We start from the raw sequence: 14,780 nt of genomic DNA on the forward strand, positions 1-14,780 counted from the left end.
GCTTGATTTTTTAACGATAACAGTTCATTTAAAAGCCTCAGCGATTTGAAGTGAATAGGTTTCGAAATTTTGAATTTTTCAAGCAAATTTAATTTTTGCCTATTTTCTATGTGCGGGATTATAAGATTTTCCAAACTAAGAGACTGATAGTCTGAAGCTTTTATATGTTCAGTGAAGGGAAATAGTTTTTAATTTGCCCTTTGTTCATTGGTAAATGATCTGTCCTTCAGTCCGATTCAGATGGACGTTCTGAGCACCTAATTTTATAAAGCCTTGATTTAAAAAATAATGATTAATGGGGTGCTAATTATAGGGGAGAGCATACTGAATCGAGCTATTTCAAGAAAAACAATTTGGATATTAGTCTGTTTAAATAACTTTGCTAACTTTCATGAAAATGGGCCTAAACACAGAATTGTACCTTATGTAACCTCACATACATCACAAGTGGGGGGAGGAGGAGGAGCGGCCCGGGTTTGCGAGGCATTTTTGCATTCGAAATGAAGCCAGTGCACCAATGGTGGGATGTATCCATTTGTCTGAGCTACATAACAAAAATTGTTCCATTCTTTCCTAATAGTTTTCTCAGAAAGGGGAAGCTCACAAATTCTTACAACAGCAGCTTGAAAATAACTAAGCTTGTAGCGCCTCAGATGATTGCAGGTTGAATGTGTAGCAGACACACTGGTGCAATGTTTCCTAAAGATATTGAAGGAAATTCTATTGTCCGTGAGTTGCAAATAAAGATCTAAATAGTTTAAGATCCCCTCAGAGTTCATGACTTAATGCATAAAAGTTAGTTTTGGATGTAGGCAGTTAAACACTGCAGTGAGGAGGTTTATGTCACCTTCATTACTCTTGAAGATAATGAAAATCTGTTGATATCTTTTATATAGGGTGATCTACTTGCGAAAAGGGGACTCCCATTTGAAAAACTCGGATTCTATGCGATTCATAAAGATGTCAGCCAGGAACATGGAAAGGCAACTCCACACCGCCAAACCATTACCTTGTTTGTAAATAGTGTTGTTCAGTGAAAAGTAATTGTGGGAGGTGAGCACTTCTAAGAGAGAAATAATCTTTTAGACCATTTTTCTTATAATTTAGCAAAGTTATTTAAGGGGGGGTAGGACATCAAACGGGAAGACTTGGAGCAGGAGAGACACCACAGGAATTTTTAATTTCCACTGTCTATACTTTTAAAAATAAATTCATAAAACTTTGTCAGAATGACCAAAAAGGATTCAAGATTTACACTTATAGTGGTGGAAGTTCAAAAATATAATAAAATAATCTATTTTTTTACATTTGTATTTCACCTTTTGTTCACTTACCTTTGGCTGCATTTGTTGCTATAGGTACACTTTTCTTCATATGTAAGGGAGATTCTTCGATGAATTTTGCACAGCATACAAACCATACTTACAGGTGTGTGAAACTCTAGAATTTTCCAAATCTATTAAAAACTGTGGTAAAAATTGAGATAATTAACTATAAAATTTGAGTTTTTTCTAAACATGAAGTTTAAAATGTAACAGCACATTCATTTTTTCATAAATTAAATAATTTCTAGAGTTTCATACACCTGTAAGTATGTTTTGTATGCTGTGAAAAATTCATCGAATAATCTCTCTTACTTATGAAGAAACGTGTCCTATAGCAACAAACGCAGCCAATAGAAGTGAAAAAATGATGAAATTTCACATGTAAAAAAAATTTACTTTGTTATTTTCTTGAACTTCCACTGCTATGATTGTGAATCCTGAATCCTTCCTGTTCATGCTGACAAAGTTTTATGAATTTATTCATAAAAGTATAGACAGTGGAAATTAAAATGTCCTGTGGTGTCCCTCCTGCTCTAAGGCGGCCCTTTTAACGTCCTACTCCCCTTAAACAAACTAATGTCCAAATTGTTTCTCACTGGGGTAGCTCATTTCAGTATGCTCTTTCCCATAATGAGCAATCCATTAACGTTCTTGTTTTTTAAATTGTAGGTTTATAAAATTAGGTGCTCGGTATATCCAGCTAAATATATGGGACAGATGGCAAGGTCATTTACCATTAGATTCAGCAAACACTTGCTAAATAAAAGTGGGCAAATTGAAAACTATTCCCTTCGCTGGACATCCAAAAGCTTCAGGCTATCAGTCCCCTAGTTTGGAAAATCTTGGAATCCTGCACGTAGAAAATACAGGGTGAAAAGTAAATTTGCTTGAGGAATTCAAAATTTCGAAGTATATTTGCTTCAAATCACTGAGGCTTTTAAACGAACAACTCTCGTCAAAAACAATCAGGAGTTCTTTGATGCGCATCTTCAAGTAAGTTTATTAATTTACATTAGTTCAGAAACTGAGTGGAGTCAGACTAGTGCTAGCACTTAAGATCATGCATATATGACAGATGTAAACAGACCCTATTTTGTGTTTAAGGGGTATCATCTCCATATGGTAAATCAAATAATGTGTGTCTTAGCTCTTTCGACATGCAGACAGTTTGCATCCTCCTGTTGTACAGAGACATGGTTCATGTATTTTAACAGTGTTGTTTTCCTTCCTGCAGGTGGTTTTTATGCTGTTGACAGAACTCATATTTTTAAAAAGTCACATTTGATGTTACCATGGGAGAGTTCTTTTTTATTACCATCATTGGCTTATGGTGTATTATCACATTACTGTAAACCTTTACAATGCAGGCATTTGCCTGTTCATTGTTGGTAACCCTCTTGTATGTGACCTAATGTTGTTCTTGTTTTATCTACAAATTGCAAGCACCAGCAATGTTCCATGCTTTAGTGTTATAAAAGTGCTTGACCCATTCTTTTCTGGGTGTAATTTTATGCCTTTGAGATAATTTCATGGGATGATTATTCACTCATAGTCCGGTAAGTGTTAAATTTCTCATTTTGTATTATGGGAGCTAGTAAACACTTGCGTTACAAACGCACGCCCCTCTCCCCCTTCAGTCACCATTTAGGACCTGTAACTTTTATGTTGTGAGGTTAAAGAATTCTTACATGTTTTTTTTTGTTTTAGAATTTTTTTTATATGACCATTACATTTGTACTGGGTTGTGTAATTTTGTTAGATAGTATAGAGTTGCCTTTCAATACAGGCGAAGCGTGTTGCAAATGAAGAACTAATATATCCACCTTTATTGCAACAACAACTGAATTCTCCCTATAATATTACCACTGTTGTGATACCAGTGCTACAGAGTTTGGGAATGGAGTGGAAAGACTTTTACACTTTCCAGCTGTCAATATTTTTATCACACACACACACACACACACACACACACACACTGAACCCGAATGGACTTAGTGGTCCATGGCATACTGCTGGCTGTGAGTGAATTGATTTCTTTAGCTGCCTATGGTTGTGTGTCATTAACTAGAGAGAAAAAAAGAGTGGTAATCTGGAAAGCACCAATATCTCTGTACCAGTAAACATGCATAAAGTCTATGTCAGCTGCAAGTGTTTGTTAGTCTTTCCTCATATTTCCTTGGATTAAAATCATCTTGCAATGAAACATTAGATTATGTAAAACAAGAGAAGACTGCCCAGTAAACAAACAAAAATCAAATTCCACAATCACAATGTGAATATTCTGTGAAGTCGCTTCACTCCCTCCTCCCAGGGGGCCCACCACTCTGTGCTGAGTCCGTGCAATATCATGGGATCCCAGCATTTGCAGCACCTCTTCCCTTTCTGTGCTACATGCCTATCCTCCTGCTATTCTTTTTCCTCTCCCTTGGGTGCATGTATCGGGAATGGATTCTGAAATTTTGGTAGCCTGGCATCAGAATAATCACGTGCCTGATTTTCCTTCTTCCTTCATTCTCCATCTCCTCCACTTCAGTGTTTGTGGTCTTTCTCTTTGTTTCTTCTTCCTCCCTGAGTGCGTGTGAAGGCCAGCCCACACGTTTGATGTGTAGCAGGTGACTGGGTAACGCGTAATTCCCAGCCCCGGATCCTCAGGTAGGGTTCGCGTGTACCCTCTGGTACAGGCCAGGCAAAGGGAGGGGTGACTGCCTGATCTGTTACCTTCCCAGTTGCCAATTGGTCCCTCTATCAGGAGTTCGGAAGATGTGACCTGAGGTATGCACAGTCACCTAAGGAGGGGGAGACCCCCTCTGAGGGGGCACACCATCAGATATGCTAGTAACCATGGAGAATAAACATTCAACAACTGTTCCAGCTGCACCTCGGTTCTCATGGTGCCACATACCAAACATCAGTCCTTTGCTACGATTAATCCATTTATTATTCACAAAGTGTTGATACAATTGCAGGCCGTGTGAAATCCTGCTCTTACCTAATGGGACTTTGCATTTGGAGAGCAATTGTGATTTTCAAGCCCAACAACTGTTAACAGCTTCGTTTGTCCACAACTATACTGTTCATGCCGAGGCCCATCACACACTGAATTCTTCATATGGTGTTATTTACACTTGGGTGCTTGATAGTCTGACCAAGGGGGGAAATCCAATATTTTTCACATGGAAATGGTCGATGCAAACGTAGCGCATACATGCATTATTATTCTCACATTTGATTGAGTAGTGCTTCCACTGAAGATTAAGACAGGCTGTGAAGTCGTCATGGTCTGACTGTACATTCCAAACGCAATGTGTTGCTATCAGTGTCAACGTTATAACTATACTTACATGTCCTGTCAAAACTTGGGCAAATATGTTATTTGGGATAGAGATGCTTACGAGGATAATTGCCTGTCTCCTTATCCCCGCTGTATCAGTTTTAATGGCGACCGTGGTGTCTCATCCCGTGTCTCTCGAATCTCGATGAGCAGGTCATCCGAGAGATCCGGGTGAAGGAATAAGTACCCTACTGCATCACTTAAGTTGTCGACTAGTCGAAATCCCTGCATTTTACCATCCGGCACTTATAGCACCATTTTTGCTTCGCCTCGCTTCACGGAGGACACAGCTACGCAGACTTGCGACCTTCGATTTAGTATTGCAGCTCTGAAATTGCCCAGTATCACATAGCATCCTCACCTCCTCCTTCTATAGCTGTGCAAAAGGTCATCAAATCTTGGCCCCAGGTGGCAAAATCACATGCTATACAACTAGCAGACCAGAAAGGAAAAAAATAATACTCCTGCAAAGTGTTTCTACATCCCTCCAGCCAACAAATGCCTTAGTCTTCATCTGCCAGCAGTAAATGCTCTAAGAAATCGAACAAAGGCATATGGTCTTCTCCTTATACGGCTCAGAGATCCTCTTCAACGGTTTTGCCATGTGGTATCCTCACCTGGCCAATCTCCACTCCATCAGTGCGCACTGCCTACCATTTTTCTGCCCTCGAATCCACAAGCTGACCGAGGGAGAATGCAGATGCGTCTGTAGATTTCGTGAAACAGGAACCTCCAGCCTCTATACCCTCTAGCAGTGAGTCTTCAAAGGCTGGCACTTGGCAGCCACTGAGGTGACACCCCTTCATTTTTTCTTTCTTCCCCTCTCCTCATCACGACTCTCCTTCAAAAGAACGTTCACGGCCTCAGATCCAACAAGGAGGAATTACAGCTGCTACTGGAATCGCAGCATCCACTTGTTCTCTGTCTTCAGGAAACAAAATTGCATTCTCGTGATAGTTTTGACCTCTCGCATTTGTTTCCAGTCCACTTTGACCTTTTCCCTGAGGACAGCATTCCATCTCGTTGGGGAGTCATGCTGCTCATCCGGTACGATGTTCGTAGCCAAACTCTCACACTGAACACTCGGCCGCAAGCTGTTGCATTCCACATTTTCCTTCCTTGTTTCACCTTTTCTCTTTGTGATATCAACATCCCTCCATCACTTGCTGTCACTAGGGCAGACTTACTCCAGCTTTTATTGGTCAGCTCCCTCACCCCTTTTTGCTGCTTTGCGACTTCAATGCCACTTCAATGCCCACGATCACGTATGGGGCTCTTCGAGAACCTGTCTGAGAGGTTCCCTCTTCTCTGACATTCTTAATAAACTCGACATCATCTGTCTTAACACTGGACCACCCACGTTCCTTTCAGACTCTGCACACATCTATCCCGATGTCGACATGTACTGAAGCGACAGTTTCCCGTGCCCTATCCGTTTGCTAACTCCTACCCCACCTGCATGTAAACCCAATTGGCTGCTTTCTAAGGCCGACTGGAGACTTGCCTTCCTGGCAACCTTCGATGAACAAAATTTCCCCAGTTGTGATGATCAGGTAGAGTACCTTATAAACGTTATCCTTACTGCCACAGAATGTTCCATACCTCGCACTTCATCTTTACCACGCTATGTCCTGGTCCCCTGGTAGACTGAGATGTCCCACGATGCGATTTGCACGCTCTCCACGTTTTTAACAGTCATCCTGCAATGGCAAACTGTATTTGTTTTAAACTGTTACGTGCTGTGTTGTTGCATTCTTTGGGATAGCAAACTAGCTGGCCGGATTTCATTTACTACTTCTTTTAACAGTTTCACTCCCTCTTCTATTGCATGGTGCAACCTCTGTTGGCTCTCTGGGATGAAGGTCCATTCCCCTATTTCCAGCCTGACCATAGCAGATGATGTCATTATGGACTCTATTGCTCTCTCCAGTACCTTGGGCCACTATTGATTTTGAGCTCCACCCAGTGTCAGCCCACTTTCCTCCCTCAGAAATGAGTGGAGGCGGCTCAGAGTGATATCCTTCTCCTCTAAGAATTGTGAATGCTGTGATGCCCCCTTTACTACGAGGGAGCTAGACCATGTACTCACTTCATTCAGATTTTCTGGACAGTATTCTCATTCAGACGTTGCAGCACCTTTCTGTTACAGCAAAGTATTTACTCCTTTGTGCATACAATTGCATTTGGGCAGATGGCACGTCTCCCAGATGCTGGCATAAAGCCACTGTCATACCCACACCTAAGCCCAGTAAGGACAAACACCTTTCTTCTAGCTACCACCCCATTTCTCTAACCAGCTGTGTTTGGAAGGTGATGGAATGTATGATTCGTACCTGTGGCTGGCATGGTGGTTCGAGTTTCGCAGTCTACTAACCACTGCACAGTGTGGAATTCGAGCACACCGTTCAACAGTTGACCATCTCGTCACTTTGTCAACCCAAGTTGTGAATGGTTTTCTGTGGAAATACCAGACTGTGACTGTTTCTCTTGATTTAAAGAAAGCCTAAGACACTGCTGGAGGACTGGCATCCTCTGTACTCTATACGTGTGGGTTTCCTGAGGTTGCTTGCCCCATTTCCATCAAGAATTTTTAAAAGACCGAGTTGCCAAGGTATGTGTGGCTTCAGCCTTTATCTGGCAGAACGGGGTGCCTCAAGGCACCATCCTGAGTGTTGTTGTCTCCTGCCGAACATCTCTGGCTCCCTTTTCGTTGACTACTTTGCGATCTATTGCAGTTCTCCACAGACTTGTCTTCTTGAGTGGCTTCTTCAGTGATGTCTCAATCATATTTACTTGTGGAGCATTGACAGTGGCTTTCGCTTCTCTACTGTCAAAACCGTTTGTCTGAATTTATGGTGTAGCAACGGATTTCTTCCACTGCCTTGGGCCTGTTGCTCTTCTGTTCACTAAAACTACAAACTTTCTGGGGTTCTTGCTTGACAAGAAATGTTCTTGGTCCTGCCACATGTCGAACCTGACCACACGCTGTACTTGGTCCCTCAATGTCCTACATGTTCTAAGCGGTACTTCCTGGGGAGCAGATCGGACCACCCTACTCTGTTTGTACCAATATCTTGTCTGTTCTCAACTAGACTATGTTTGTTTTGTTTATTCCTCTGCACATCTGTCTGTCTTACACTGTCTTAACACAGTCCACTATCGTGGAACACGTTTGGCCACTGACACCTTTTACACTAGCCCGGTTGAGTCTCTAGGCATAAGCTCCCGAACTACCACTGTCACACTGGTGTGATGTCGTCCTCAGCACATATCCATGCTGTTTGTCTGCCGTGCCTGGCCAACCATTCTGTGCCCTCTTTTTCTGTAAGTTCCTTGACCGCCAGTATTGGGGGGTTTGCCATTCTTCTCTGTTACCTTCCAGAATTTGCCTTCAGCTGCTGCTCCGGCAGTTTCCTTCAAGCTACCTGCCACGCTCCCGACGGGTATGAACCCTCCGCTGCCTTGGCTTTGTCCAGTGGCCTGTGTTCATCTTGGACTTCATTCACTTCCCAACCGTGATGTTCATATCCTAATCACGTAGGTGTGACGGGAAATACGGCTGTTGACACTCGTGCCAAAGCTGCAGTTCTACTACCTTGGCCTGCTGGGTCTTCCATTTCTTCGGATGATCTCCGTGTTGCTGTCTTTCAGCAGGTGGTGTCACTTTGGTTTCGACACTGCTCCTACTTTTGCAGGAACAAGCTCCAGGGAATTAAACCTCTCCTTGTGGCTTGGCCAACCTCCTCTTGGCGCTCTCGCCAAGAGACCATTTTAGCTAGGTTGTGTATTTGGCACTGCCATTTTAGCCATGGTGATCCCCCACTACTTTATGCTAATTGTCCTCAGCGATTTCCTGGTCTGGTCCAGGGCTCATTTTTATCTGTTTACTCCAGTGTATGTTTGCCGTTTGAATTATCAGCTATTTCAGTGAATGGCACGCTGGCTGTTGATTGTGATTTACTTTTATCCATTGTAGCAATATGGCAAAGGACATTTAATCTTTGGTTCAGGAACACCACTGTCTCAGTAGTATATTTTATGGACCTTTCTTCAAGGGGAAGTCCTTGGTTGTAGCTCTTTCCTTCCGGGGGTTGGATCTAATGTGTAGTCGCTTTTCACTTCTTTTGCTTCTTGCCATTCTTAGGTTATGGCATGGGTGCTTATGACCTCAGTTGTTTTTGTGCCCTTAAAGACACTTACGGCTCTCTTGTATGAAGAGATACTTTATACTTGTCATTTCCAGCTTTTTGAAAGACTCCTCCTATTCTCCTTCATAGATATCAACTTTTATTTCCAATTATGCTTCTCTGATGCAGTTTCTGTTTGATCCATATCCAGCCCTTGCTTTCACATGCACACATTGTATACAGTGCATCGATGTGTTGTGTTGGCTTGGTATGTGAGGATTTCTTTGTTATAATTTTCTTTATTTTTTTTCCTTTTATTTGTTAATAGGAAGTGGTGATACAGTGTCAATTAGTGGTGCAGACAAGAAAGTTGTGAAGATTGTTTCTGTCGCGCAGTACCGCCCTGAGAAAGATCACCCATTGCAGCTACGGTCTATGTATCAGCTTAGGCAATATGTGCCAGAAGATGTGTGGGACTCGGTGAGTTGCATTAATTGTTTGTTGTGAAGAGTATCTGTTCAGCCAGTGCATGTCATAAGTCATAGTGCTACTGACTGCAAATAATTCTACTTTCATACATGTGTTATGTTTTTTTATTATTGTTATGCAGAGGGATTAATTTTGTGCACAGTTGTATTTTTTATACTACAAAAAATAAACTTACTGTGACACGAGAAAGAAGTATTAATTTACACTTTGTCACAATAATTAAAGGGAAAGTTGTCATTTTAAGAATGACATAAGAAATTACTGACAAGTCAAAGGTAGAAAAATAATTTGGTATGTGACTTGATATAAATTAAGTGGTATGGAACTGAGAAATTGGATGGTTAGGTCAGAAGTGACAGTGTGCACAGGTAGAGATAAGAGAAGGGTTGATGTAAAAATGACAATAGCAGACAAGCAGATAGAGAGAAGGCTCCGATGAGGATGAGAGGGGAAGCCCAAAACAGAGGACAGAACAGCACTGACAGTTCGAAAAGTGTATTGAATAAAGTAAATAGAAAAGCAAATGAATAAGAAAAATAAGAGGAGTCCTTACATCCATCATAATTATTTGACCCAGACCACATTTAAAGTAATTCCTTCATCATTTTCTGAGGAGCCTGTCAAGGAGTAATTAATGTGGCAAATAAACATGTTGCAAATGATTCAATTTGTCCATATCCAAAGTATTGATTTTTTCTGATTCCTGTACTGTTGCAGGAGATGCAGCAGTGTATGTATGTATAGCAAATCTAAGGTGTCACCCTTATGCCAGTTGTACTGATTATTTCTTGGAAAAGCTCTCACAAGAAATCAGTGATAATGGTTTTCATATTAGCATCAGCTAAGAAATATTGTATCCAGCACAGTAAACTGTCGAGTAATTGCATAGGAACCCATGCACTAGTGAGTAGACGCAGAATTCACTCAAGAAGAGGATGGGGTTTTTCCCCAACCCCAGTTCATTGCTGGATCTGAGGTTCATGTAAAATCATACCTAGAGCAATCTGCACACTGAGCATAATGTTCAAAAATACTTGTCATGCAAGGAATGGGCTATATAAATCCTTGAGCGACAATCAGCAATACTAATAGTATTTCACAAGGTTTCAGCATTCCAGTCAGGTGATGTTGAAATATTGCAGCTGACAATCAGGCAGCCATCTTCACACTGGAGAGCCATCTTCACACTGGAGATTGCTGGTGCACTTTAAGTTTACTCAGAATGACATGCTGGTGCACTTGTATGTACATCTACATGATTGCTTAGCAAGTCACAATTAAGTGCCTGGCAGAGGGTTCATCTAATCACCTTCAAGCTATCTCTTTGCCATTCCACTGCGAACAGCATATGGGAAAAACGAATACTTAAATCTTTGCATACAAGCTCCGGTTACTCTTACTTCATTGTGATGATCATAAGTGGCTGGACACCAACAAAATATTTCGTATTCAGGGGAGAAAGTTGGCGATAGAAATTACATGGTGAAATCCTGCCGCAATGAAAACACCTTGTTTTAATGATTGCCACCTCAGTTCACATATCATATCTATGGCATTCTCCCACCTTCTGTCCACGATAATGCAAAGTGAGCAGCCCTGCTTTCAACTTTTTTGATGTCTGTCATCAGTCATATCTGATGCAGATCCCTCACTGTGCAACAGTACTCCAGAAGACGACATAACAGTTGTATTGTTGGCAGTCTCTTTTGCAGACTTGTTGAATCTTCTAAGTGTTCTGCCAATAAATCGCTGTCTTTGGTTTGCTTCCCCACAACATTATCTATCTGAGTGTTACAATTTGAGTTATTTGTAATTGTAATCCTAAGTACTTCGATGAATTCACAGCCTTTAGATTTGCGCAATTTATTGCATAACAGAAATTTAGCAAATACGTTTCATTATTTGGAGAGAGGCAGCAGACTGTCGAGTTATTATCATTGTACCAGGCTGTTGGCTGCTTGTGTAATATGTGAAGCAAGCAGTACGAGAACGGCTATAAAACAAGATGCTTTGGAGAAAACTGCTGCTACATTTGGTAGATTACTGAGAAAGACTGTGTAGAAAACAAAATAAGGTCTTTGTCGTAGCTTGCTTCAAAATGTGAAATAAATACTCAAGGTTCTGGAATGAATCTCCCGCCGACAAAAACTAAGATTAACAGCATGTCTGGTTGTAATTGCTTTCTTGATTTTTTATCAACAACTACAAGCTACTATTCAAACGGTCCATCAAATAATATCATAGTTTCAAAACCAATTACGAAATACTCTGATAAATGCAACCTTATTCTGTAAAGCTATGAAACAGTCAGAGAGGGTTGTGGCTTTCAGGTCACAAGTCACGATAAATAAATAAAATAGGATTGAGCGACGATGACCTCTTTCATTGTGTTTGCATGAAACTTCGAGTATTAATAATGCAGCAGCACATATTAGAGTTTTCTGTCTCTAGACAAGACATGGCAGACAATACAAAAACAGTGCAACAGACAACATTGCAGACGATGCGAATACACTGAGAAATATTTACTCCCAGTGTGGACAGAAACAGAGACAAGAAACAAAGTCAGAAACAGGTGTGATACACTGCAGGAAATAATGTTTCCAACAAAAACACGTTTCCAGTAGCAGTGTGGGTACAGTTTCTTACTACTCTTTGCAGTTGTGACGTGACTAGTCAGCTTTCGACTATCTTCTTTTGCAAGCACGGTGAACGACCCTGTGTGAACTGTGTGCATTTTGATTATTCATTGGCTTCGTAGTGTGTGACATATAAGTGCAGTATGCCGTTTCATAGTAGTGGTTCGTTGAAAGTATATCACAAATACGTCACACTTATCGTTAAATGTCAGTTAATAAAGCATTAGGATGTAAGGCTTCAAGAGATTTTATAACAACAAATGCATAGTATAAAATTCAGATGAGTAACATGTAGCATGATGAGTAACGTCATGGTTAACCGAGATAGATGTAATAAGTTTGCAACTTGCCACATGCCAATATATATTTTTTAATTTATTTATTTTTTTATTTTATTTTTTTTTTTTTTTCAACTTAGCGTTGTTATCACATTTATTGTGATCATAATACAATATATTCTGCAATATTCAATGATATTAAACATTTTTGTCTGGTTAGAGAACGAAGGATGAAATAAATATATGCCTGTTAATTTCCGAATGTGCCCTAAGAGGGAAGCTTACTTTTGTGCGAGTGAAACGAGCAGCAATAAAATTCATATTGTTTCTTGTCACAATTACTTCACTGTTCATCTTCAAATATGTGAAGATTTCAGTGTGTATGGTTAAGCAGGAACCTAAAGGACAGCTTAAATTGCTGCAAGTGAAACGATGAGCAATAATCATATAGCGATAGACAAATCGATAGCCTCGTTGCTGGTCATTTTCATGGCGCCACTACATTATGATTGCGTCGGTTCCTGCAAAAAGTTGTGTGAAATGTACTCTCCCCATCATCATTGCCCGGTGAAGCTAAACGTTGCGAGTTGTGTTGGCAACACTGATTGATTACATCAGCATTTCCTCTCTCACGTCTCCCCTTTCTGCACTAGCCTAAAATATTCGCTTATCTCTGCCATTGCCCACAGTGAGAGTCGTCTCTCTTTCGTGTCACTTATAACTCGTTTAGTCACATCAAATGTCAATAGGAAGAAACTGGGACGAAGTCGAATGAGACATCAAGTAAGGACATAGAAGCAAGTAAATCTTACTAGGAATAAACGTAAAAGCAGAGAATTTTTAACATAGATCTTATGGGTTTCTAACAGGTGCTATGAATTTATGGTGTAGAATTGCCAAAAACGTAAAATCACAGAACATAAAATCAAAGTTCCACTGTAGTTGTTTCACAAGAACAATATTTTCTAAATCAGTGGTTACTGTTCATCAATAAATAATTTTCTTCGAGGTAATAAACAGTGTTTGAACACAGTATATGTTCTGAAATCCTACTGGAGTAATAATTCAGAAGATTACTCCTGTTCCCTTTCTTGAGTATTGGTGAGGCATGTGCAACTTTTCCGTCTTTAGGTACGGATCTTTTGACTAATGAGTGGTTGTGTATGATTCCTAAGTATGGAGGTATTGTATCAGCATACTTCCAAAGAAACCTAACTGGTATGTAATCTTGACCAGAGTTATTGCTTTTATTAAGTGATTTAAGCTGCTTTGCTATACCAAGGACATCTACTTCTAAGTTACTCTTGCTGACAGTTGTTTTGATTAAAATTCTGGAATATTTACTTTGTTGTCTTTGGTGAAAGAATTTCTGAAAACCATGTTCAGTAACTCTGCTTTAGTGGCACTGACGTCAGTAATATTACCATTATCATCATTCTGTGAAGGTATCAGTTGTGTCTTGGTGCAAGTGTACCTTTTGGATGACCAGAATCTCTTTGGGTTTTCCACCAGATTCTGAGACAGTTTCAGTGTGCAAACTATTACAGGCATCTTGTATTTTAGATCACCTTAAATTTTGAGCTTCTTGTAAAACTTCACCAGTCATGGTGTCATAGGTTTTAGCTGTGAGACAGCACTCAGTTGAGTTTAGCGTCCTCCTGGATGTTGCTCCATATGAGATACGCAGAAGCATGTGTGACAGTGTTATTGCATGAACACTGTCTGTTTAATTGCTGGCCTGCAGAGTCAAAGTCGAGTGGTAAAAGTAATATAGTTAACCATAGCTAGATGCTGCGTTAGGTATAAAATCTTGTCTTTGTGTAAGAATTTAAAAAAAATGACTGAGTCCTACACCGTATGAGTTGGAAGCCACCATCATGATTCATATCATCTTCCGCCATATGTAGACCACAGATCCTTCAATAACTGAGTCAGAAAAACCAGATGATCCTTTACTAAGGCAAGAGTAGCACAAGGCATCTCAGTTTGCAAAAGGGTGACATAAGTTTGTGGAAGGTTGAAGTCTACAGAATATCATATCAACAAAAATTGTGTTGAAAATTATTGCAGCACTCGCTTTTCCCGAGTCCAGTAAATCTTCCATAAATGAGCATTTTATCTCCACAGGACATTCTCTGGACATTTTTGTCATGGAAATCTTGGCCATGACAAGATCCTTCTGGGGTTCAGTTATTAAAAAACATGTGGAAATACGTGTGGTGGAAGAGCTTATTAATTGTGATGGGTACTGCTTTGAGCTGCATATCATAGGTGTGTAATTACTAGGAAACAAACCTGGCAGATGATCCAGGAATATGAAGCATAATGCTTAGTATCTTGAAAGGATTTGCAATACATTGTAGGATTGTACATCGCTAATTGTGTACTGTAATTAAAAAAGGGCTGACAGCACCTCCAAAACACATCATGTAGAAATATTAGAACCTATGGAACACATTGACAGAATGTGAGGTTGCTCATGTCAGATATAATTGAACAAAATCTGGATTTTTAAGAATTTATTAACATGACTACTGTTGGCACTGCTGTAAGAAACATGAAAGAATGAAGGTTATAGTTTGTGAAAACCA

The 14,780-nt window shown here is 40.3% G+C and overlaps 1 protein-coding gene across 1 annotated transcript in view; it reads left to right on the plus strand.

Annotated features, from left to right (window-relative positions):
- LOC126203050 (GDP-Man:Man(3)GlcNAc(2)-PP-Dol alpha-1,2-mannosyltransferase) overlaps nucleotides 1-14,780 on the plus strand; it is a 71,981-nt gene that overhangs the window by 36,497 nt on the left and 20,704 nt on the right. The window contains exon 7 of the mRNA XM_049937288.1: nucleotides 9,112-9,263. Within this exon, the coding sequence (XP_049793245.1) occupies nucleotides 9,112-9,263 (152 nt within the window). The remainder of the gene's footprint in view (nucleotides 1-9,111; nucleotides 9,264-14,780) is intronic.

This window comes from Schistocerca nitens, chromosome 9 (genome assembly GCF_023898315.1).
Source record: "Schistocerca nitens isolate TAMUIC-IGC-003100 chromosome 9, iqSchNite1.1, whole genome shotgun sequence".
In the NCBI taxonomy this organism is placed as follows: domain Eukaryota; kingdom Metazoa; phylum Arthropoda; class Insecta; order Orthoptera; family Acrididae; genus Schistocerca; species Schistocerca nitens.